This window comes from Podarcis bocagei (genome assembly GCF_964188305.1).
Source record: "Podarcis bocagei genome assembly, chromosome: 17".
In the NCBI taxonomy this organism is placed as follows: domain Eukaryota; kingdom Metazoa; phylum Chordata; class Lepidosauria; order Squamata; family Lacertidae; genus Podarcis; species Podarcis bocagei.
In genome coordinates this window covers 622,309-643,669 of record NC_138143.1, presented here as the reverse complement: position 1 = coordinate 643,669, position 21,361 = coordinate 622,309, and the positions used below count along the sequence as shown (strand labels likewise).

The 21,361-nt window shown below is 45.1% G+C and overlaps 1 protein-coding gene and 1 long non-coding RNA gene across 15 annotated transcripts in view; one reads left to right on the top strand and one right to left on the bottom strand.

Moving 5' to 3' along the window:
* The window catches only part of LOC308577293 (methyl-CpG-binding domain protein 1-like), a 178,683-nt gene that overhangs the window by 107,435 nt on the left and 49,887 nt on the right, over window positions 1-21,361 (top strand). For 13 of the 14 annotated variants that reach the window (XR_014003572.1, XR_014003573.1, XM_081177353.1 and 10 more), the window contains one exon: window positions 23-196. The exons of the other annotated variant lie outside the window; for it this stretch is intronic. Coding sequence is in view for 11 of the 13 variants with exons in the window: in XM_081177353.1 (XP_081033479.1) it covers window positions 23-196 (174 nt within the window). In the remaining 2 variants the exon portion in view is untranslated. The remainder of the gene's footprint in view (window positions 1-22; window positions 197-21,361) is intronic. 14 annotated transcript variants of the gene reach the window in all.
* The window catches only part of LOC308577359, a 207,657-nt gene that overhangs the window by 157,914 nt on the left and 28,382 nt on the right, over window positions 1-21,361 (bottom strand). The window lies entirely within an intron of this gene.

Here is a 21,361-nt window from a genome sequence, read left to right as displayed (position 1 = left end):
CTTCTTCTCTTCCCTTCCCCAGAAGCGGCTGCTTCCTGAGGAGTGGAGCAGCCCGGAAGGGGCAGCGGGCTGGAAGGTCAGGAGGAGGAGGAACGCCTTCGGCAACCGCAAGCCCACCAGGATCAAGCAGGTGGGGCGGCGGGGAGCCAAGGGGAGTGGCCAGAAGCGACGGGCAAAAGCCAGCTTCCAGCCAGAGGTAACTGCCCTGCACGCACACACACATCCCAGGTGCTCCTGCCCACGCCAGCTGATGCTTTCCTGGAACCAACCTGCTGCATCCCGATGCTTCTCTGGATCACTGGGGTGCCTCCCTGCTCTGTTTGTTCTGCCCCGCTTTCTTTCATCCCACCCCCTAGCCTACCTGCCGCTAAGCAGTGGAGTACAGGCCGGGTGACCGGTTTCCATGATGCACTTGGGAATAATTGTCTATCCCCACAAACTACCAAGTTTCTTCTTACAATCCACCCCCTCAAGTCTCCTCCTGGCTGATCACCTTCACAGCCACCTGCTTCTCATAAATCTCTATCTCCATTGAGTGCTTTCTTTCTTCTCACTGCCTGCCTCTCTGTGCAATGGGCTCCAGTGTGTTTTGGTAGGACAGGAGGAGCAGATTTGGGGGCTTTGCACAAAATCCTTCTGGCCTCATAGGCTAGTTCAGTACATGGCACACATTAAACTCATGGGTGCTGGAAACTCATAGTTGTTTCTCATGTTAGCTTTTCATGCAATCCTGGATCAGCAGAGGTCACCTCAGAGTGAGGACATGCATGTCTATTTCATGACTGCTCTGTCATGTATTTTTGGTGTGAGTAGTGGTATATAATGATAGATAGATAAATAAGTTTCTTTATTCCAAGATTTTTATCCTGACAGCTAAATAAATATTTCTTGTAGGGGGTTACCATCAGTTTATCAACTATAACAATGTGGTTAACTGCCACAAAACAACATTAAAACCAAACAAATCAGTTGGCAATAGCCCAGTAAACACCAGCCGACTAAACACCGTTATAAACTATTTTTTACAATTAGGCCATTGGATGGGTTTGTTTTTGAAAAACAAAACATTATTTTGGAACTTAAGGCAACACAGACATTGGGACGCAAAGCAGTGTTTGTTTGGGGAGGCGAATGAAAAGGGGAAGGTAGTGGTGTAACAGGGACTACTGGCTATTGTGGGATGTGCTGCAGTTTGGGAGGAAAGAATTTAACGCTTGAAAATTGGGGCAGGGTGGGGAATCAAATGAAAGCATGGAATGGAATCAAATGAAAACATGGAATGGGGCCATGGAATGGAATATGGACAGAAAAGAGACTGTTGTGCAGGTATAGGGCCTAGTTATGATGGTTGCAGAGGGAGAGAACACGGAGCAGAGCAGGAGCGGTGCAAGCAGTTGCATTATTGCCAGCAGGTGGGAAGCCTGGGTGATGCTTAAGATCAGGAAAGAGAGGGAAACGGAAAGTATTTTCCCATACATACGTATGTGTACACACACATACTTGTCTTGTCAGTGATGTTATCCGTCCTGCCTACCTGTGGAATGAAACTAAACATTCAATATTTTGTATCAGTTACTGGGTCTCACAAGTAGGAAGAGTGCTGCTGTACTCATGTCTTGCCTCACTTTAGCAGAAGTAATAAAGGGTAGAACCTCCCTGGACAGTGGCTGCTGCCTGTCATGTAATAATGCTAGGGAAGCTGATTGGCAGAAAGTTCAGCAGATGTGACTTACAGTGCAGCGCAATGGAAGTTGCTGCCTCCTGTGGTGATCTGCACAAAATAACTTAGGACTCAGCTGTACAGTTGCAAATGTAACATTTTAAGTGTGTTTTAAGTGCATTATACAAATGTGACACCAGGTGGTGATTGTGAGCTTATGGCAAATTATATATATATATATATATATATATATATATATATATATATATATGTGTGTGTGTGTGTGTGTGTGTGTGTGTGTGTATGTTTTTTACTAACTTTTCATTACAACACGCACACACATGATGACACTTAAGAAACAAACTAAAAAACACACAAAACAAATGACAAACATATAGCCATAAATCCGAAAGTTCTTACATATGGACTTACGTGGCCCTGTTTTCTCTTTCCAATTTTTATTCTATTCTAATAGACTTCCTTCCTCCTCAAAGTGGTTCTGGTTTCGTGTTTGATAAACTGTTACTTTCTCATTTCATCATTTCTACCTTTCTCCATATACTATGCTTGTAGACCATAATTCATTTTGCAAAAATTACTCAAAGCAAGTCCAGGCACTGATTTTTTAAGTAATCTCTATACATTACCCACTCTTTTTGAAATTTTTGGTTAGACTGTCCCTTAATTGTATCTGTCATTTTTGCCAGTTCAAGATAATAATATAATCTGTCTTGCCACTCTTTTTTTGTTTGTAGTGTTTCACTTTTCCAATTTTTTGCAATTAATATTCTTGCTGCTGATGATGCGTAAAGGAATATTCTCTTATTTTCATTTGGGATGTCTGAGTAATATAGGCTTCTGGTTTCTTTATAAAGTTTATTTAATTTTTTTTTCAACTCCTCATAAGCAGTGTCCCAGAAGCTCTTCATTTTGTTGCAGGTTCATCACATATGAAATAGTGTCCCTTCTGCCTGGTTACACCTTCAGCACATTTTAGCTCTCATTTTGTTCGTTTTGAATATTTTGCTAGGTGTTATATACCCCCTAGGGATGTGGGTGGCGCTGTGGGTTAACCACTGTGCCATTTGGGCTTGCTGATTGAAAGGTCGGCGGTTCGAATCCCCGCTACGGGGTGAGCTCCCTTGCTCGGTCCCTGCTCCTGCCAACCTAGCAGTTCGAAAGCATGCAAGTAGATAAATAGGTACTGCTCCGGCGGGAAGGTAAACGGCGTTTCCGTGTGCTGCTCTGGTTTCGCCAGAAGCTGCTTAGTCATGCTGGCCACATGACCCGGAAAAACTGTCTGTGGAAGTGGACAAATGTTGGCTCCCTCGGCCTGTAAAGTGAAATAAGCGCTGCAACCCTAGAGTTGTTCGTGACTGGACTTAATTATCAGGGATCCCTTTACCTTATATACCCCCTATAAAACATCTTTAGGAAATTTTCCTTTATTGAGTAGCAAGCTGCCAATCTCCAATCCTTATTCCATAGTTTTGCCCAAATCCATTGCCCACTTAATCATTGCTTCTTTCACTTGCTCATCTTTAACCTTCCATTCTAAGAGAATTCCATACATTCTAGAAATTTCTTTTTTCTTATTTTGTATTAATTCTTTGTCTAATGTTGATTCTTCTCTTGCAAAACCTTTTTTTTTTAATTATTATCTATCTTAAACACTTTGTTTAGCTGGTGGTATTTGGATCCATCCTGTCAGGTAATGTTTTATTTCCTCATATTTTTTCAATTTCAATTTGTTGCCTTCTTCTTAGAGATTTTTGTATGTAGCCCATAACGTTTCCATATTCTTCCTTTTAACTGCTATAGCCTTCAAAGGAGATAGCCACTAAGGAGTTTTGAGTTCTAGTAGTTCGTTATATTTTTTCCATACTTTATATAAAGGCTTCCTTATGATATGGTTAAGGAAGCCTCTATGAACTTTCACCTTCTCATATCCCAAATATGCATGCCACCTGTAGTGATTATCAAAACCTTCTAAGTCCAGTAAGTCTACATTCTTTTAACCAATTTAGAAAGGTTGGATCATAATACAATTTCAAGTCAGGGAGAGCCATTCCACCTCTATTTTTGCTATCTATTAATAATTTGTGTTTAATTTTAGTTTTTTTGTACTGCCAAATGAATCTCAATAGATCTTTTTGCCAAGATTTGAAACATCCCGTCCTCCCAATCACTGGTGTCATCTGGAATAAAAACATCATTTTGGGAAGCACTTTCATTTTTACTGCTGATATTCTACCACAGAATGATAGTTTCAGCCTTGTCCAGATTTTTATATCCTTTTTAATTTCCTTCCAGATTTTTAAATAATTATCATTGAATAAATTACTATTTTTATTTGTTAACCAAATTCCCAAGTATTTAGCCTTATTTACTATCGTTAGTCCTGAAATTGTTTGTAGTTCTTCTTTTTCTTGTATAGACATGTTCTTTGCTAACATACTAGTTTTGTTTTTGTTTATTTTAAATCCTGCCACATTTCCAAATTCAAGAGTTCTTTCTAACATTTTTTACACTTTCTTCAGGGTTTTCAGTAGTTATTATCAAATCATCAGCAAAGGCCTTTATTTTATGTGATTTCTTTCATACTACTATTCCTTTTATTTCTGGGTCTTTCCTTATTGTGATCGCTAGTGATTCTAGCACCATAATAAACAGTAGAGGTGACAAGGGCAACCTTGTCTGGTCCCCTTACTTATCTTGAATTCTTCTGTTACTTAATTATTTAAAATCAACTTTGCTCTCTGGTCTTGATGTATTGCCTCACTGCCTCTGCTGAAATTTTCCCAGAGTCCTGTAAGTTCTAGAGTTTTTTTCATATAACTCCAGGATATATTATCGAAAGCTTTTTCGGCATCAAAATTGCTTTTTTATCAGTTTTTTACTCCAAATACTCTAAAATATCAATTACATTCATGATATTGTTGCACATGTGTCTGCTTGGTAAGAAGCCTCCTGGTCTTTGCGTACAATTTTGTTAAGTATTCTTTTGAGTCTGTTGGCCAGGATGTCAGCGAATATTTTATAATCATTTTTTAATAATGATATTCGCCTATAATTTTTAATCAGCATTGGGGCCATTCCTTGTTTGGGTATTGAAGTGATAAAAGCTTCTTACCATGACTTTAGTATTTTCCCTTTAAAAAAAATTCTGTTCATGTCTGTTTTCATCGGTTCTGACAATACATTTTCTAATTTCTTGTAGAACATGGCAGATAAGCCATCTGTACCTGGTGACTTTCCTGAATTCGCTTTGTTGATTGATTGTTGCATCTTCATCATTGTTATAGGGGAGTTTAGTTTTTCAATTTTTTTGCTTGTTGTCCTTGGGAGTCTATTCTGTACTATACAGTGGTACCTTGGGTTACAGACACTTCAGGTTACAAACTCTGCTAACCCAGAAATAGTACCTCGGGTTAAGAACTTTGCTTCAGAATGAATGAAACAATGAATGAATGAACTTTATTATGGTCATAGACCAGGATTAAGAAAAGCATATAGATAAAATAGCACTTGGGATTTTTGACCGATAATCGTTAGGGCAAATGAGGACAAGGAAACAGGCATAAAACATCCGAATAAAATACAATAATGGATATTGGGTGGATAAAAAACTAATAATTAAAACAGATAAGAGCTAAAAACCAACAAAGACACACAGTTAAAACAACTGTAAGAACATAAGAACTAAAAAACTCGCAGATAAAACAACTATAAGAGGCTGCAGAAGCCCCTTAAGTAGAGGACACTCACAACATTAAAAACTGCTGTGCAAATATGGTTAAAACAGACAATTAAAACAATATACAACACTAAATTTAGAAACAATGTACAGCAATACACTGTCCCAGGAAGTTGACTCAGAATCACCCATGGAACCGTGTTTGGGACTATTTTGAGTTGGGCGATGGTCTGCGCCTACAGATCTGTAGACAGAATCTGGCGACCATCCAGGTCATCTTCAGATCTTTGCCCAACAGCAAAAGGTCAAATTTTTGCTTTTGCGGAAGGTCGGCGAGCCTCACCAGTAGGGGATCCATGATCTTACTATGTGCCTCTTTATAAAAGGGGCATCTGAAGAACAAGTGTTCTGGGCTTCCTATCTCTCCCAATGGACAGGTGCAAAGTCTCTGAGCATACGGGACCCTTCTAAAGGCTCCATCCAGGATCGGTGAGGGAAGAGCCGAACTTCTGGCGAGTGTAAAGGCCCTTCTTGCATCCCTAGATACGAGAAAGAAGAGATATGCTGCCGGTGCGGCTATATCTCTCTCGATTTCTCCAGTTCTATAGTTGGGGCAGCTTGCATAGTCCTGCTGTCTCTCGGTGTCTAATATTCTTTGCCTGACCGTAGCTTTTGCCTGGTCCAAACCCAGACTTAGAAGGGCTTGAGGGGCAAAACCCCTGCACTTGATTCCAAACTGAAGAAGATTCTAACCTCTGAAAAACTCCGTACAATTTTAACTGGGGATAATCCTAGGCCTGAGGACCCAGTTTCCAAGTTTGAGAGCCTGCTCCAACAATTGAAACCCTATCTTTTTAATACCACAGAAAAAAGACCAACTAAACCAAATAACATCAAATAAACCCTGGTTTGATCACACCTGCTTTGAGGCAAAGAATGGGAGAGGCATCTGGACCAGCTGGCAACATTCCAGGAGATGATGTTTAGGGCAGCAGTTGATTCTTGGGTTTTTAGATTCCAGGCTCTCATAGCTGTTTTCTGCCACTGATTCCTCAGGTCCTTTGAGTTTGGCTTGAATGAGCCACAATGCGGAGGAATGGAGGAGCCTTTTAAGGGGAAGACTAATTTGGGAGTATTAATTTGTCCGTCCAGGCAGACACCCGCTGAGACCTTATTTCATTCCTCTGCATGAATAGCTTCTAGGATTCCCCGGCAGTCCATGAAGATTGAGCCAATTCCTGGCGCTGGCACCACCAGTTCAACTTGTTGCGATTTGGATTGGGCTATTGGAGGGGGTGTAGGAGAGCCCGTTTCTTCTGGACACAGATATCGACAAGTTGTCCATTCCTTGTTGGTTAAAGGCTTTGATTTGCAATTGATGTAATTAAATTCCATGGGAGGAGGCGGGGCTAGAGGTGGAAGTGACTTCCTTATGGTCGAAAGTCTTTCAATTAGTGCATCCTGGGAAAGTAGGATCTGCTCGAGGTAGGTTGTTAGGAGTTGTTCATCCTTTGAGGAGAAATCTTTTTCTAGCTTATTTGGTGAGGGCGGGGTTTTGCACAGCCTGCTAGGATGTTTAAGATTGCCAGCCTCTGGGTAGAGCGGCTTACCGTTTCTGGCGCTGTTGGATTCTGCAGTGCTGGTTTTGGTTTTTGGTCTAACTGGCCTATGTGCTCCTAGAAGTGGTGAAGAGTCTTCGATGTTTTCGAAGAAACGGTGCACAAGCAAGCCAGCCCTCAGGAAATGGTCTTTATTTGAAAGGGTCTGTTTAGTTGAGAGCCCGTCCTTAAAAGTCACGATAACCCTATTTTGGGCTGTATCATGAGGGAGGAATTTTACCTTGATGATATTTTCTGCTGTCATGAGGCCCCTGGTGACTATTCCGATTTTTTTCGGGAATATTTACTTTTCTTTGAGCATATGATGGGTGTCCTCTATTTGTGGAAAGGCCTGCCCACAGGAGGACGAGGGGGAGGAGGACCATGGTCATCGGAATGTGAGTTTGACCTGGCAGGGCCCCCTGAGAGAATTGATGACAGACTGGCAGGCCTGTGGAAATCAACGGACAGACTGTGGGAATGTTCTGTACAGAGGTGTGGAAATGGCGTCTGTCCTTTATGTGATATGGCTCTTGGAGAAGCGTAAAATCCACACAGGATATGTTTGTTTTCAACCCGCTTGTGAAGACTATCAGAGATCACAAAGAAAGGAATATATGATAACAACAAGAAGATGAGGAAAATAACAAAAAGACTATCTGGACAGAACTGTGTAATTAAAGCAGCAGCAAGAGTGATGTTTGGATCCCTTTCGGAGCTTGAAATATGGGTACCCCCAACAAAATTTTAAAAATTTGGCTGTGTAATTTGGAACTAATGTGATTTGGAATTAATGTGATCTGATTGGCCTGTTAATAAAAATTATTTTTTTCCCTTTGGTTTCCCTATTTCCCCACTAGAGGGCGGTATGTGATCCGCTGGGGCGTGGGGCTTTTCCTCGGAGTGCTTTAATGGTATGCATGAGTTTGTGATTTTCTTTTGGGTTGTAGGAGCAGAGTTCTTTGTTGTTGTATTCTCCAGCAGCTTAAAGAGCTTCTGGAAATTCATTTTTTTAGTCCGGCAGGTCGGCGTTCCCTTTTGGCCTCTCAATTTGATGTTTTTGGTCTTCTTCATTTTTTGTGCTGAGCATTTTCTCTTTAAGGTCGGTTTCTTGGGAGCAGGGGATCTTCCCTCCTGCTTCAGGATGAGAACAGAAATTGTGCAGCGGTGGCAGCGGGAGGCCCCATTAGCTAAAGTGGTGCTTCAGGTTAAGAACAGTTTCAGGTTAAGAACGGACCTCCAGAATGAATTAAGTTCTTAAGCTGAGGTGCCACTGTATATCTTTCCATCTCCTTTTGATCTTCATCTTTTGCTTGATATAACCTCCTGTAAAGGTAAAGGGGCCCCTGACAATTAAGTCCAGTCGCTAACGACACTGGGGTTGTGGCGCTCATCTTGCTTTACAGGCTGAGAGAGCCGGCGTTTGTCCACTCCGCAGACAGTTCTTCCGGGTCATGTGTGCCAGCATGACTAAGCCGCTTCTGGTGAACCAGAGCAGCACACGGAAACGGCGTTTACCTTCCCGCCGGAGCGGTACCTATTTATCTACTTGCATCGTGTGCTTTCAAACTGCTAGGTTGGCAGGAGCTGGGACTGAACAACGGGAGCTCACTCCGTCGCAGGGATTCGAACCGCCGATCTTTCAATCGGCAAGATCAAGCGGCACAGTAGTTTAACCCACAGCGCCAATAACTTCCAATAGTAGTTTGTAATTTTTTCACGTTTCCTTGGGTTCTTCTATCTATTACTTTCCCTTCCCCTATCAATTTCTCTTTTGCCCTCTTTTTTAATTGCCAGGCAAGCATTCTGCCTGGCTTATTGCCAGATTAAAAAAAAATCTGCCTTAACATTTTTTCTTTTGTTCTGTTTTGTAATTCAGAATCATAGAGAGCTGTGTCTGTAATATCTTGATATTTTGTTTTGGTATTTCATTCTTCGGATTTTTAACCAGTTCTTTTTCTTTTTCGCTTTTGTTGTTTAATTGTGTCCGACTGTTTGTGACCCCATGGACCAGAGCACGCCAGGCGCTCCTGTCTTTCACTACCTCCCGCAGTGAGCACTCGGGGCCGATTTCCTTCAGAATGGATAGGTTTGATCTTCTTGCAGTCCATGGGACTCTCAAGAGTCTCCTCCAGCACTATAATTCAAAAGCATAAATTTTTCGGCGATCAGCGTTCTCTATGGTCCAGCTTTCACTTCCATACATCACTACTGGGAAAACTATAGCTTTAACTATACGGACCTTTGTTGGCAAGGCAATATCTCTGCTTTTTAAGATGCTGTCTAGGTTTGTCATTGCTTTTCTCCCAAGAAGCAGGCGTCTTTTAACTTTGTGACTGCTGTCACCATCAGCAGTGATCATGGAACCCAAGAAAGTAAAATCTCTCGCTGGCTCCATTTCTTCCCCTTCTATTTGCCAGGAGGTGATGGGACCAGTGGCCATGATAATAGTTTTTTTTATTTATTTATAGAATCATAGAATCCTAGAGTTGGAAGAGACCACAAGGGCCATCGGGTCCAACCCCCTGCCAAGCAGGAAACACCATCAGAGCACTCCTGACATATGGTTGTCAAGCCTCTGCTTAAAGACCTCCAAAGAAGGAGACTCCACCACACTCCTTGGCAGCAAATTCCACTGTCGAACAGCTCTTACAGTCAGGAAGTTCCTCCTAATGTTTAGGTGGAATCAATGTTTAGGTGGAGCAATGGATCCAAACTACAAGAAAGAAGATTCCACCTAAACATTAGGAAGAACTTCCTGACAGTAAGAGCTGTTCGACAGTGGAATTTGCTGCCAAGGAGTGTGGTGGAGTCTCCTACTTTGGAGGTCTTTAAGCAGAGGCTTGACAACCATATGTCAGGAGTGCTCTGATGGTGTTTCCTGCTTGGCAGGGGGTTGGACCCGATGGCCCTTGTGGTCTCTTCCAACTCTAGGATTCTATGATTCTATGAATCTTCTTTCTTGTAGTTTGGATCCATTGCTCCGTGTCCGCTTCTCTGGAGCAGCAGAAAACAACCTTTCTCCCTCCTCTATATGACATCCTTTTATATATTTGAACATGGCTATCATATCACCCCTTAACCTCCTCTTCTCCAGGCTAAACATGCCCAGCTCCCTTAGCCGTTCCTCATAAGGCATCGTTTCCAGGCCTTTGACCATTTTGGTTGCCCTCCTCTGGACACGTTCCAGTTTGTCAGTGTCCTTCTTGAACTGTGGTGCCCAGAACTGGACACAGTACTCCAGGTGAGGTCTGACCAGAGCAGAATACAGTGGCACTATTACTTCCCTTGATCAAGATGCTATACTCCTATTGATGCAGCCCAGAATTGCATTGGCTTTTTTAGCTGCCACGTCACACTGTTGGCTCATGTCAAGTTTGTGGTCAACCAAGACTCCTAGATCCTTTTCACATGTACTGCTCCCAAGCCAGGTGTCACCCATCTTGTATTTGTGCCTCTCATTTTTTTTGCCCAAGTTCACTACTTTACATTTCTCCCTGTTAAAATTCATCTTGTTTGTTTTTGCCCAGTTCTCTAATCTGTCAAGGTCATTTTGAAGTGTGATCCTGTCCTCTGGGGTGTTAGCCACCCCTCCCAGTTTGGTGTCATCTGCAAATTTGATCAGGATGCCCTTGAGTCCATCATCCAAGTCGTTGATAAAGATGTTGAATAAGACCGGGCCCAAGACAGAACCCTGTGGCACCCCACTAGTCACTCTTCTCCAGGATGAAGAGGAACCATTGATGAGAACCCTTTGGGTTCGGGTCTGATGAAAAAAATCTGTTAAAGCTTTGTTTTATGACATCCAACGCTACCAAAGTGGTTCGCAAACAGACGTAGTGAACAGTGATTCCGGATATACCCACTGAATTCTTCTTCAGCACAGCAGAAGGATACAGAAATGCTCCATAAACCCATCTATACGGTGAATGGAATTGTATAACAACAATATCTATGGAGCAGTGGTCATAAAGTTATGTAAAGTTGTAGAATTTTAAGCATAACCTTGCTAGCATGTGAAATGAGCGCAATTGTGTGATAGTTGGAGCATTCTTTGGCACTGCCCTTCTTTTGGATTGGGATGCAGACTGATCTTCTCCAATCCTCTGACCACTGCTGAGTTTTCCAAACTTGCTGGCATATTGAGTGTAGCACCTTAACAGCATCATCTTTTAAAATTTTAAATAGTTCAGCTGGAATGTCATCACTTCCACTGGCCTTGTTATTAGCAGTGCTTTCTAAGGCCCATTTGACTTCACTCTCCAGGATGTCTGGCTCAAGGTCAGCAACCACACTACCTGGGGTGTACGAGACATCCATATCTTTCTGGTATAATTCCTCTGTGTGTTCTTACCACCTCTTCTTGATTTCTTCTGCTTCGGTTAGGTCCTTACCACTTTTTGTTTTTTATTATGGTAATCTTTGCACAAAATGTTCCTTTCATTTCAACTACCTGACATTCAGAAGACATCTAAAGGCAGGGAAGTTTTTAATGTGTGACATTTTAGTGTATTTTTGGTCTTTGTGGAAGCCGCCCAGAGTGGCTGGGGAAACCCAGCCAGATGATGGGCGGGGTACAAATAAATTATCATCATCATCATCATCATCATCATCATCATCATCATCATCATTATTATTATCATCATCATCATCATCATCATCATCTCCACTTTTCTTGAACAGATCTCTGGTTTTCCCTACTTTCTTCAGTTTACGCTTGAATTTTGCTATAAGAAGCTGATGATCTGAGCCACAGTCAGCTCCAGGTCTTGTTTTTGCTGACTATATAGCTTCTCCATCTTTTGCTGCAGAGAATATAATCAATCTGATTTCGATGCTGCCCATCTGGTGATGTCCATGTGTAGAGTCGTCTCTTGTGTTGTTGGAAAAGAGTGTTTGTGATGACCAGCTTGTTCTCTTGACAGAACTCTATTAGTCTTTGCCCTGCTTCGTTTTGAACTCCAAGGCCAAACTTGCCAGTTGTTCCTTTTATCTTTTGATTCCCTACTTTAGCATTCCAATCCCCTATAATAAGAAGAACATCCTTCTTTGGTGTCATTTCTAGAAGGTGTTGTAAGTCTTCATAGAACTGGTCAATTTCAATTTCTTCAGCACCAGTAGTTGGTGCATAAACTTGGATTACTGTGATGTTAAAAGGTCTGCCTTGGATTTGTATCGAGATCCTTCTTTCATTTTTGAGATTGCATCCCAGTACAGCTTTTGCCACTCTTTTGTTGACTATGACTATTTTTGCTTATCTCCTTCAAAATTTGTTCCAGTTTCCTTTCTTTCTATCTTCTTTGGATTTTGTTGGATGAAAAGGCCTCGTATCACTGCTTTGTTTGCATCCCATACGGTATTTATATCGGTTCTCTGATTTAAGTTGTTATCAAAATATTCTCTTAAAGTCACCCTCACCTTTTCTAATACTTTATCATTATTTAAGACATTTTCATTAATTCTCCATTTTGCTGTTTTCCTTCCTTCTTTTATTTCCATTGTAGTTGGGTTGTGGTCAGATACTGTTTTTGACTGAATTACTGCTTTCTTTATTTTCAATAATAAGTTTTTTGAAACCCAAATTGTATCAATTCTCCCTGCAGAATTTTTTTGCTTCTGGATAATGTGTAAATTGTTTGTCATTTGAGTGTTTAACTCCCCATGCATCTTGAAGGTTGAAATTTTCTACTAGTTGAAAGAAAGTTAGCAGTAGTCTCCCTTCTTTACTTTCTTTCTCTTGTGTTGTCCTGTCCATATTAAGTGAGGTAACACCATTTAAATCTCCTAATCAAATGATCTTTTCATCACTATAATCCTCCAATTTTTGGTAAAATTCCGCCTTTTTTTTTGTTTGGTGCCTACATTCTGACAATATTTTTTCCTTTTTGATACACCACTTTTATCGCCATCATTCTCCCTTCTTCATCCTTAAATAAGGGTTCCGGCTTTAATCTTGAGTTTGCGTATATAACTACACCTCTTTTCTTTACAACATCTGATGAAATAAATTCATCACCTAGTTTTAAATTCAATATTCAATATATTTTAAAAAACGCTTTTTAAAAAGCATTTTCACAGCGTTTTTTTATATATGTCTAGATTCCACCTTGTTCTCACGACTGTTGAGAGTTGTTAGCTTAGATCCCTTTTGTCAGGGAACTGCCATCGGAGGAACAGGTGGGAAAGAGGCTCACGGAGGCTGGGAGGGACTCAACAGCTGAAGAAGGGACCAGCAGGGGGAGATATGGGTATCTGGAGGAAAGTCTCATGGAGGCTGAGAGAGACGCAGCAGCTAAAACAGGAACTAGCAGGGAGAGAGGAGGATCTCTGAGGGAAAGCGAGCAAGAGGGAGGGCTCAGGGACACGTCCAGCGAGAACAGTGGGGAGGTGTCAGAAGCTCCCATAGGGAGACCCATTCCTCGCCGGAAGCTGTCACGCCGCGAGTCCCGAAGACGTGTTTCCGTTAAGGAGCTTTAATGCTGGAGGCGCTTCCGAAAACAACCACTGTCGGAATCTGCAAGTGACTAGGGCAGACATGTCTGAGGAGCTCTGTCACACACAGAGGTTTGTGGAGTTGCACAAACTCTGAGGGACTACGATTTTACGCACAAGCAGCTCACCATCCCATCACAGCATTCCGACAGTCTCTGTAAGCTGCCTGTGCAGGAGAAGGCATCATGAGCGACCCAGCCGGAACCGGAGAAGCAGGAGTTGGAGCGGGTCCAAGCTTTGAAGAAAGGTACCGAGCGTTGGAAATCCAACTGGCGCTGCAGACGGCGAGGCTGGAGGAGAGAAGGGCTCAGGATGCAGACAAGAAGGGGAGAGCCACCCAGTTCACCAGAAAGGTACCAGGATTGGTGCAGAAGTTTGGGGGGGACCCCAAGGACTACCATGCCTTTAGAACAGAGATGCAATATGCCCTCAATGTGCAGTTTGATGAATTCCCTGACGAGGAATCGCGAGTGGCTTTTGTGATTGGGCATCTGGAAAGGGGGGCGAGGGACTGGGTTAGACCCCTGATGGCAACGCATAATGACGTCCTAAAGGACACCATGAAGTTCTTTCGTGCAATGGATCTCATGTTTTCCAGCGATATTGAGGAGGGAGTGGTGCGCAGACAGCTAATGGCTTGCAAGCAGGGAAGCCGATCTGTCCGTGAGTACTGGACTGAGTTCACCATGCTGGTTCACAGATTGGGGTGGGACTTATCGGCGGCACCCATTCAAATGCTATTTGAAGAAGGCCTTGCTTCGGCTGTGAAAGACGAACTTTCCCGGGGTCCTAGGGCGGATTCCATGGATCAGCTGACTAAATCTGCGCTGACCATAGGAGCGCGCCAGGAGGCGAGAGCTTTGGAGAGGCGGGAAGGGAAGGGGGAACGTTGGAAGGAGTTCCGCATTCCAGACATTCCAGAGACAACTTTCCCGCCGGCGGAGCCGATGGAAATCGGAACAGCGCGCGCGCGCGCAGTTTCAAAGCCCAGTGAGGGGGGAAAGAAGGAGGGAAAAGGCGCCCGGAAATGCTATCTCTGCCAACAGCCAGGTCACTTTGCCAGAGTCTGCCCCCAGAGGAAGGAATGGCAAGGGATGGTGGGAGCTGTTGAGGGAAGAGAGGAGGAAAAACCGGAGCAGGTAAAAGCCAACGCCTGGTTGCCAGCGTCGGGGCACAGCAGCCAGGCCAAAGAGCAGTGAAAGTGCCCATGCCAGAAGCTCCTCTACCTGCTCTAGTGATAGAAGTGTCGCTAGAGCTGCAAAATGGACACCCCCTAAAGATAAAGGCGCTGTTGGACTCAGGCAGCTCCTGCAATTTCATGAGCAAAGAGTTTGCAGCTGAACACCAGATACAGACTATCCCTTTAAGCAACCCCCTGCAGGTGACCACGATTGATGGCAGGGAGTTGTTGGGAGGAGAAGTCAGCTTGCAGACCGTCCCAATGATAATGAAGGTGGCAAGGCACACAGAACTGATAGCATTTAATGTGGCCACCTTGGGAGGAGCTCCTATTATTTTGGGGATGAGCTGGCTAGCGTTACATGATCCGCTGGTGGGCTGGCATCAGAGAGTGGTTTCCTTTGGTTCAGCACATTGCTTAGAACACTGCAAAGGGGGAAAGGGTTCAGCAGGGGCCCAAGCCACCCTAGCAGGGACGGAATTAATGGAGAAGGTGAAGGTACCACCACAATACGCAGATCTCAGCGACGTGTTCAGCGAGAAGGAAGCTGACCAACTACCCCCGCATAGACCCTTTGACTGTCAAATCAATTTACTCCCTGGGGCACAGCTTCCAGTAGGCAAGTTGTATGCCATGTCAGACAGAGAAATGCAGGAGCTAAGAGAGTTCATTGACAAGAACCTGAAGAGAGGCTTCATCAGAGAGTCCAGAGCAGTGGGAGGTAGCCCAGTGTTTTTTGTGGATAAAAAAAACACGGACAAGCCGAGACTTGTGTGTGACTTTAGGGGGTTAAACGCAGTGTCAGAACCCTTGGCTTTCCCTATGCCCAGGATTGATGACATTTTGACCAGGGTGCGGAAGGGAAAGATTTTTACAAAGCTGGACCTAAGGGGGGCGTACAACCTGATACGTATAAGGAAAGGGGATGAATGGAAAACCACCATGTTCACCCCTTTGGGGGCATTTGAATATCTTGTGATGCCATTTGGCTTACAAGCAGGCTCGGCGTGCTTCCAATCGTTTATGAACCACGTACTGGGGCCTTTGCTTTACAAGAATTGTGTGGCCTTCCTAGATGACGTGTTGGTGTATTCTGAGAATGAGGAGCAGCATGTGAGAGACGTCAGAGAAGTGTTGAGCAGGCTGCAAGCCAACCGGCTGTGGGTGAAACTGGAGAAGTGTCAGTTTCATACCAAGGAGGTGGAGTTCCTGGGGTACCGCCTGTCAGACAAGGGATTGGCCATGGATCCCGGCAAGGTCCAGGCAGTGCTGGAATGGAAAACACCCAAAACCAAGAAGGATGTGCAGAGGTTCCTAGGGTTTGGGAACTTTTATCGTAAGTTCATCCGAAACTTTGCACACCTGACGGCGCCCATTACGGACTGTCTCAGCAGTAAGAAGAAATTTGTTTGGACTGAGGAGGCGGAGCGAGCTTTTGAGGAACTGAAGAGGGCCTTCGCCTCTGAGGAACAACTTCCTCATGTGGATTTACAAAAAAAGATGAGAGTCGAAACAGACGCCTCAGACAGAGCCATAGGGGCGGTGCTTCTTCTGCAGCCAGGGAAGGAGGAGTCAGAGTGGAGACCGTGTGCCTTTTTTTCGCGAAAGCTGAACAAATCCGAGAGGAACTACACGGTGTACAACCGAGAACTTCTTGCTATTCATGAGGCTTTCCGGAGATGGAGGCACCTGCTAATTGGGGCAGAACATAAGGTGCAAGTGTGCACTGACCACAAGAACCTAGAGTATTGGAGAACGGCACGAGTGCTCAACCAACGGCAGTTGAGATGGGCCCAGGAGTTCTCCAAATTTAACTTTGAGATTTGTTACGTGCCAGGCCCAGAGAACGTTAGGGCGGACGCTCTCTCACGCAAACCTGAATATTTGGAGGGGGAGGGAGCACCCGAAGAAAGACATGTTATTCCAGAGGACCGCTGGGTGTGTGGGGCGGCATTGGTGGGGCAAAGGGAACTGGTAGAGGGAACGGTGAATGATGAATACGCCCAGGAGAAACTCAGGGGTCTCAGGAGGGAGGGAGATAAACCCGGGGGTTTTGAGGAGAGAAACGGGGCGTTTTATTACAAGGGAGCGTTATATATACCTGAAGGTGATTTGAGGGAGAAGGTACTCAAGCAGCTGCACGATAGCCCCACAGCAGGGCATTTTGGGCAACACAAAACCATGTGGCTGGTTACCAGGGAATTTTGGTGGCCCAAGGTCAGGGAAGATGTGCGGGAGTATGTAAGAGGGTGTGACCAATGCCAGCGAGCCAAGGGGGAAAGGCGGGCACCGGCAGGGTTATTAGAACCGCTACCCACACCTGAAAGACCATGGGAAGCAGTGGCAATAGATTTCATGACTGATCTGCCAAAGTCCAGGGGGAAAACAGCCATCATGGTTGTGGTAGACCTGTTAACCAAAATGGCCCACTTTATAGCCTGCTCACATGCTGTCACGGCAGAAGAAACCGCTAAATTGTTTGTAGAAAATGTGTTTAGGTTGCATGGCGCCCCCTTGAGGGTGGTTTCAGACCGAGGGAAACAATTTACTTCCAGGTTCTGGAGGAAGCTCATGAGCTTACTGCATGTAGAGGTCAATTTTTCGACTGCCCGGCATCCTGAAACCAACGGGCAGGCGGAAAGAGCCAATGGCATCCTCCAGCAATATTTGAGGTGTTATGTCAATGACAGAGAGAATGATTGGGTGGAGAAGCTGGCGTTGGCGGAATTTGCCTACAACAATGCGGAGAACGTGTCCACGGGGATGAGCCCCTTTTTGGCTAATTACGGGTGCCATCCCCGGGCTTTCCCAGGGGGGGAAGGGGAGAAATGGAGCGTTCCAGCTGCCGAACAGTTCGTAGAAGAAATGGAAGCGATCCATCGCCAGCTCCAACTCAACTTAGACAGGGCCAAGGAGGAATATAAGAGGCAGGCAGACAAAAACAGAAGAGAAGGTGAAACCATTAGGGTGGGGGACCAGGTGTGGCTGTCAACCCAAGGGTTACCATTCAAAGGGGGTTGTAAGAAGTTAAGACCCAAAAGATTGGGCCCATTTGAAGTCACGCAACAGGTCAACCCAGTGGCTTTCAGACTCCGGTTACCGAACCACATGAAGCTGCACCCAGTTTTCCACAGGTCGTTGCTGTCACCGTATAAAGGGGACAGAGAAGGGAGGGTCACTCGGGGACCAGCGATGGAGGAAAGGGAACACAGCTACCATGTAGCGGAGATCCTCGATTCCAGGTGGAAGGGAGATCAAGTAGAGTATTTGGTAACGTGGGAAGGGGAACCGGAGTCGGAAAACACCTGGGTCATGGCAGAGGATGTCAATGACGAGGTTTTAATAGAAACTTTTCATCAGAGGTTCCCACGTAAACCTCAGCCGGTGGCGAGGTTCCGGAGGGAATACTTTGCCACCACCAACGAAGAAGAAGAGTTGGAGGGGTTCACAGATTCCGAGGAGGAGGAGGATTCAGCGAGCCGGAACGGCGACAGATGGAGGGAAGTGTTCGAGACATCTGAAGATGAAGAGGATTCTTTTCGGGGTTTTACCTCCTCACCGCCCAGAGGAGAGGGAACGGGCGGGGGTGAAGGGGGTCCTGGAGGGGAGGTGGATGTCAGGGAACTGCCATCGGAGGAACAGGTGGGAAAGAGGCTCACGGAGGCTGGGAGGGACTCAACAGCTGAAGAAGGGACCAGCAGGGGGAGATATGGGTATCTGGAGGAAAGTCTCACGGAGGCTGAGAGAGACGCAGCAGCTAAAGCAGGAACTAGCAGGGAGAGAGGAGGATCTCTGAGGGAAAGCGAGCAAGAGGGAGGGCTCAGGGACACGTCCAGCGAGAACAGTGGGGAGGTGTCAGAAGCTCCCATAGGGAGACCCATTCCTCGCCGGAAGCTGTCACGCCGCGAGTCCCGAAGACGTGTTTCCGTTAAGGAGCTTTTATGCTGGAGGCGCTTCCGAAAACAACCACTGTCGGAATCTGCAAGTGACTAGGGCAGACATGTCTGAGGAGCTCTGTCACACACAGAGGTTTGTGGAGTTGCACAAACTCTGAGGGACTACGATTTTACGCACAAGCAGCTCACCATCCCATCACACCTTTATACCAGTTTTATGGGGGAACTAGTTCATCAGCAGGCTCGAATGGTGAAATGGAATTTCCATGTTCAGAGGCAGTACCTCTCCAAGTACCAGGTGCTGTGGACAAACAGCAGGGGAAGGCTGCTCGTGAGTTGCTCTGGGCACCTGCCTGGCAATGTGAGAATAATGCAATAGCCAGCCTGGCAGACCACTTTCCAGGTGCTCATGGGCTGCAATTCCCATCCCCTTAGCAGCACACCCATGTGATGCTGGGGCTGATGGGACTTCTAATATGAAACATCTGGAGGGCACCAGGTTGCCAAAGGATGAGTTAGATGGTTCTGTTGGTTTGATTCCAAGTACTAAATTATTTCTCCTAATTCTTAGTACTTTAAACATTAATGCGATGTGGCAAAAATTACTGCTTAAAGGCCACTGGCTGCCATGTGCAGCTGTTCTGACTCAGTCTGAGAGTGGCATTCAAAATTTGTGTTAATGCAAGGATTCCTCCTAGTGCAGCCCCCTCCTCACCAGCCTCTCGCTGTCCCATGTGTGCCCTAGAACAGATTTAGAGGTCCATAGGAAGGGAGAGGGGGGGACATTCCATTGCTGGTGGAACATTTCCCATAACACTATGCTGACTGTAAGCCTCCCTGGGCATCAAGGAGTGGCATGCAGGCAAGTGGACGGTAGCAGCTGAGCAGGGTGGAGCTCTCTCTTCCTCCTTCCTTTGTGCCTTGGGTGCCAGGGATGGAACCCGCTCAACCCCTCTGCCAGGCACAAGTAGTCTGTTCCTCTTTTTTCGGCAGGCAAGTCATTGTTCTGAGTTTATTTCCAATGCTGATTTGAGGCCTAATTCCAGGAAAGGCCTGACCATCATTGATGCAGATTTTCAGACACTTCAGATACTTATTTTTTGCAACTGCTGTGTTAAAAGGTTAAGCCTGAGATGCCCTTGCCCAGACCACTTAAAGATATTTTGATGACTGAACAGGGATTTGAACAAGGTACCCACCAGGGATTGATGTGTAGTTCAAGGAAAGTTGCTAGTTAGGAATTGAGCATTTGCAATATTGTTTTCTGCTCTGGCATCATCAGCAAGCTCTGCTTTGCACATGTTGCAGTTATTTTCATCTTTCTTAGGCAGTGGGTTTATGACCTGGCCCACCTGGATCTCCTGCTGGGGCAGAATAGCTGAGTGAAGTGCTGCTGTCCATTTTAAGTATTGATGAAGGGTCTTAGGGCTGATTTTTATTTAAATCGACAGAAGGCTGCAAGGTGAGGGGAATAAGATTGTGCATCACAATGTCTGAATGGAAATGAGAATTCTCTCTGGCGGAGCTAGTTTGCAACGAGCCCGCTATTGTCATGATCCCAGTAAAGGAATCCCTTCTGGTCCTGCTCCAGTTCGTCTTCCTCCAGTGGAATGGGAGTTGACTCTCCCAATGTGCCTACTAGTGTGGTGGCATTTGGCAATGAGAGAGGCAACGCATAGTGCTTCAGCACCCACAGATCAGCTGGGAGCACATCCTTTCTGTTGATGGGTCTATTTGCAGGAAGCTTTGTCAACTCATGAGTCTCTACTGTACCTCAGAGCTAGAATGGCAAGAAAGTGGCTCACAGAAAAAGTCCCTAAGAGGGAAGGCTGTGTCACACGTGCTGGGATACAGTGATGCTCCCAGATTTCTGGGCAATGAGAGCAAGAGGCACGTGACTTGTAAAAACCTGCTATGTACACTGAATCAGTGCTTGACCACCACTCTCACACCCTGAGTATACAGGGTGGACAACATGCATTTTGCAAAACACTCTTAAGTCTTCCAAATCCTACTTTTACTTTGTTTTGTCAAACATGATTCTAGCCTTTCTGGTTGCAGTGAAGTTTGAAAACGTAACGGCAAAAATATCAACAGCACACTGTCTTGGGTCCCTATATTGAATTTTCAGGGCATTCTGAAGTTTTAACTTTCTGTAGCAAGCTTGTATTAGAATAGGTTCACAGAGTGTTGTCTGCTGCTAGCCAACAAACTGTGAGCTGTGTTAAAACTTGGTGCAACTAAAATGTTTGTGGCAGCTTCTCAAGTGCCTGTCGTGACATAACCCTTTAGTACAGTGTTTCCCAACGGTTTTTTTTTTACTGTGGCCCCTTTCTGACCTTGTTTAAGAATTTATTTATACCCTGCCCATTTGGACTGTAGCACTACCTGTCCTGAAAGCTGCTATTTAGGAATTGAGCCCTGCACCCCTCAGCAACATCTGAAGCCCCGATCTGCTAGGTACTGGGGTGAATTGCACCCTGCGCCTTGCGGAGTCAGGCCCAGGCTGCCACCTGGCCCAGCATCGCCCTCTCCCACTGTAAACCAACCAGGACAGTTCCAAGAAAATGCACATGGCAAAAAGAAGCACTAGGCCACCCTCTGGTGGGCCGCCCCCTTACCTGCTTGTGATTGGCCAAGCTGATAGCCAACCAATCAGATTTAATAAATAAATAACCCCCCTTTTCTTCTCACTTCCCTCTATGGCCTCCTAGCCTTGTGCTGTGGCCCCCATATATATCCTGGGGGGGCAGGAGGCCATATAGCCCCCATTAGGAAACACTGGTTTAGTCCATAGAAGTGAACCACAGATAAAGCATGCATTCCTGTGGTGCACAG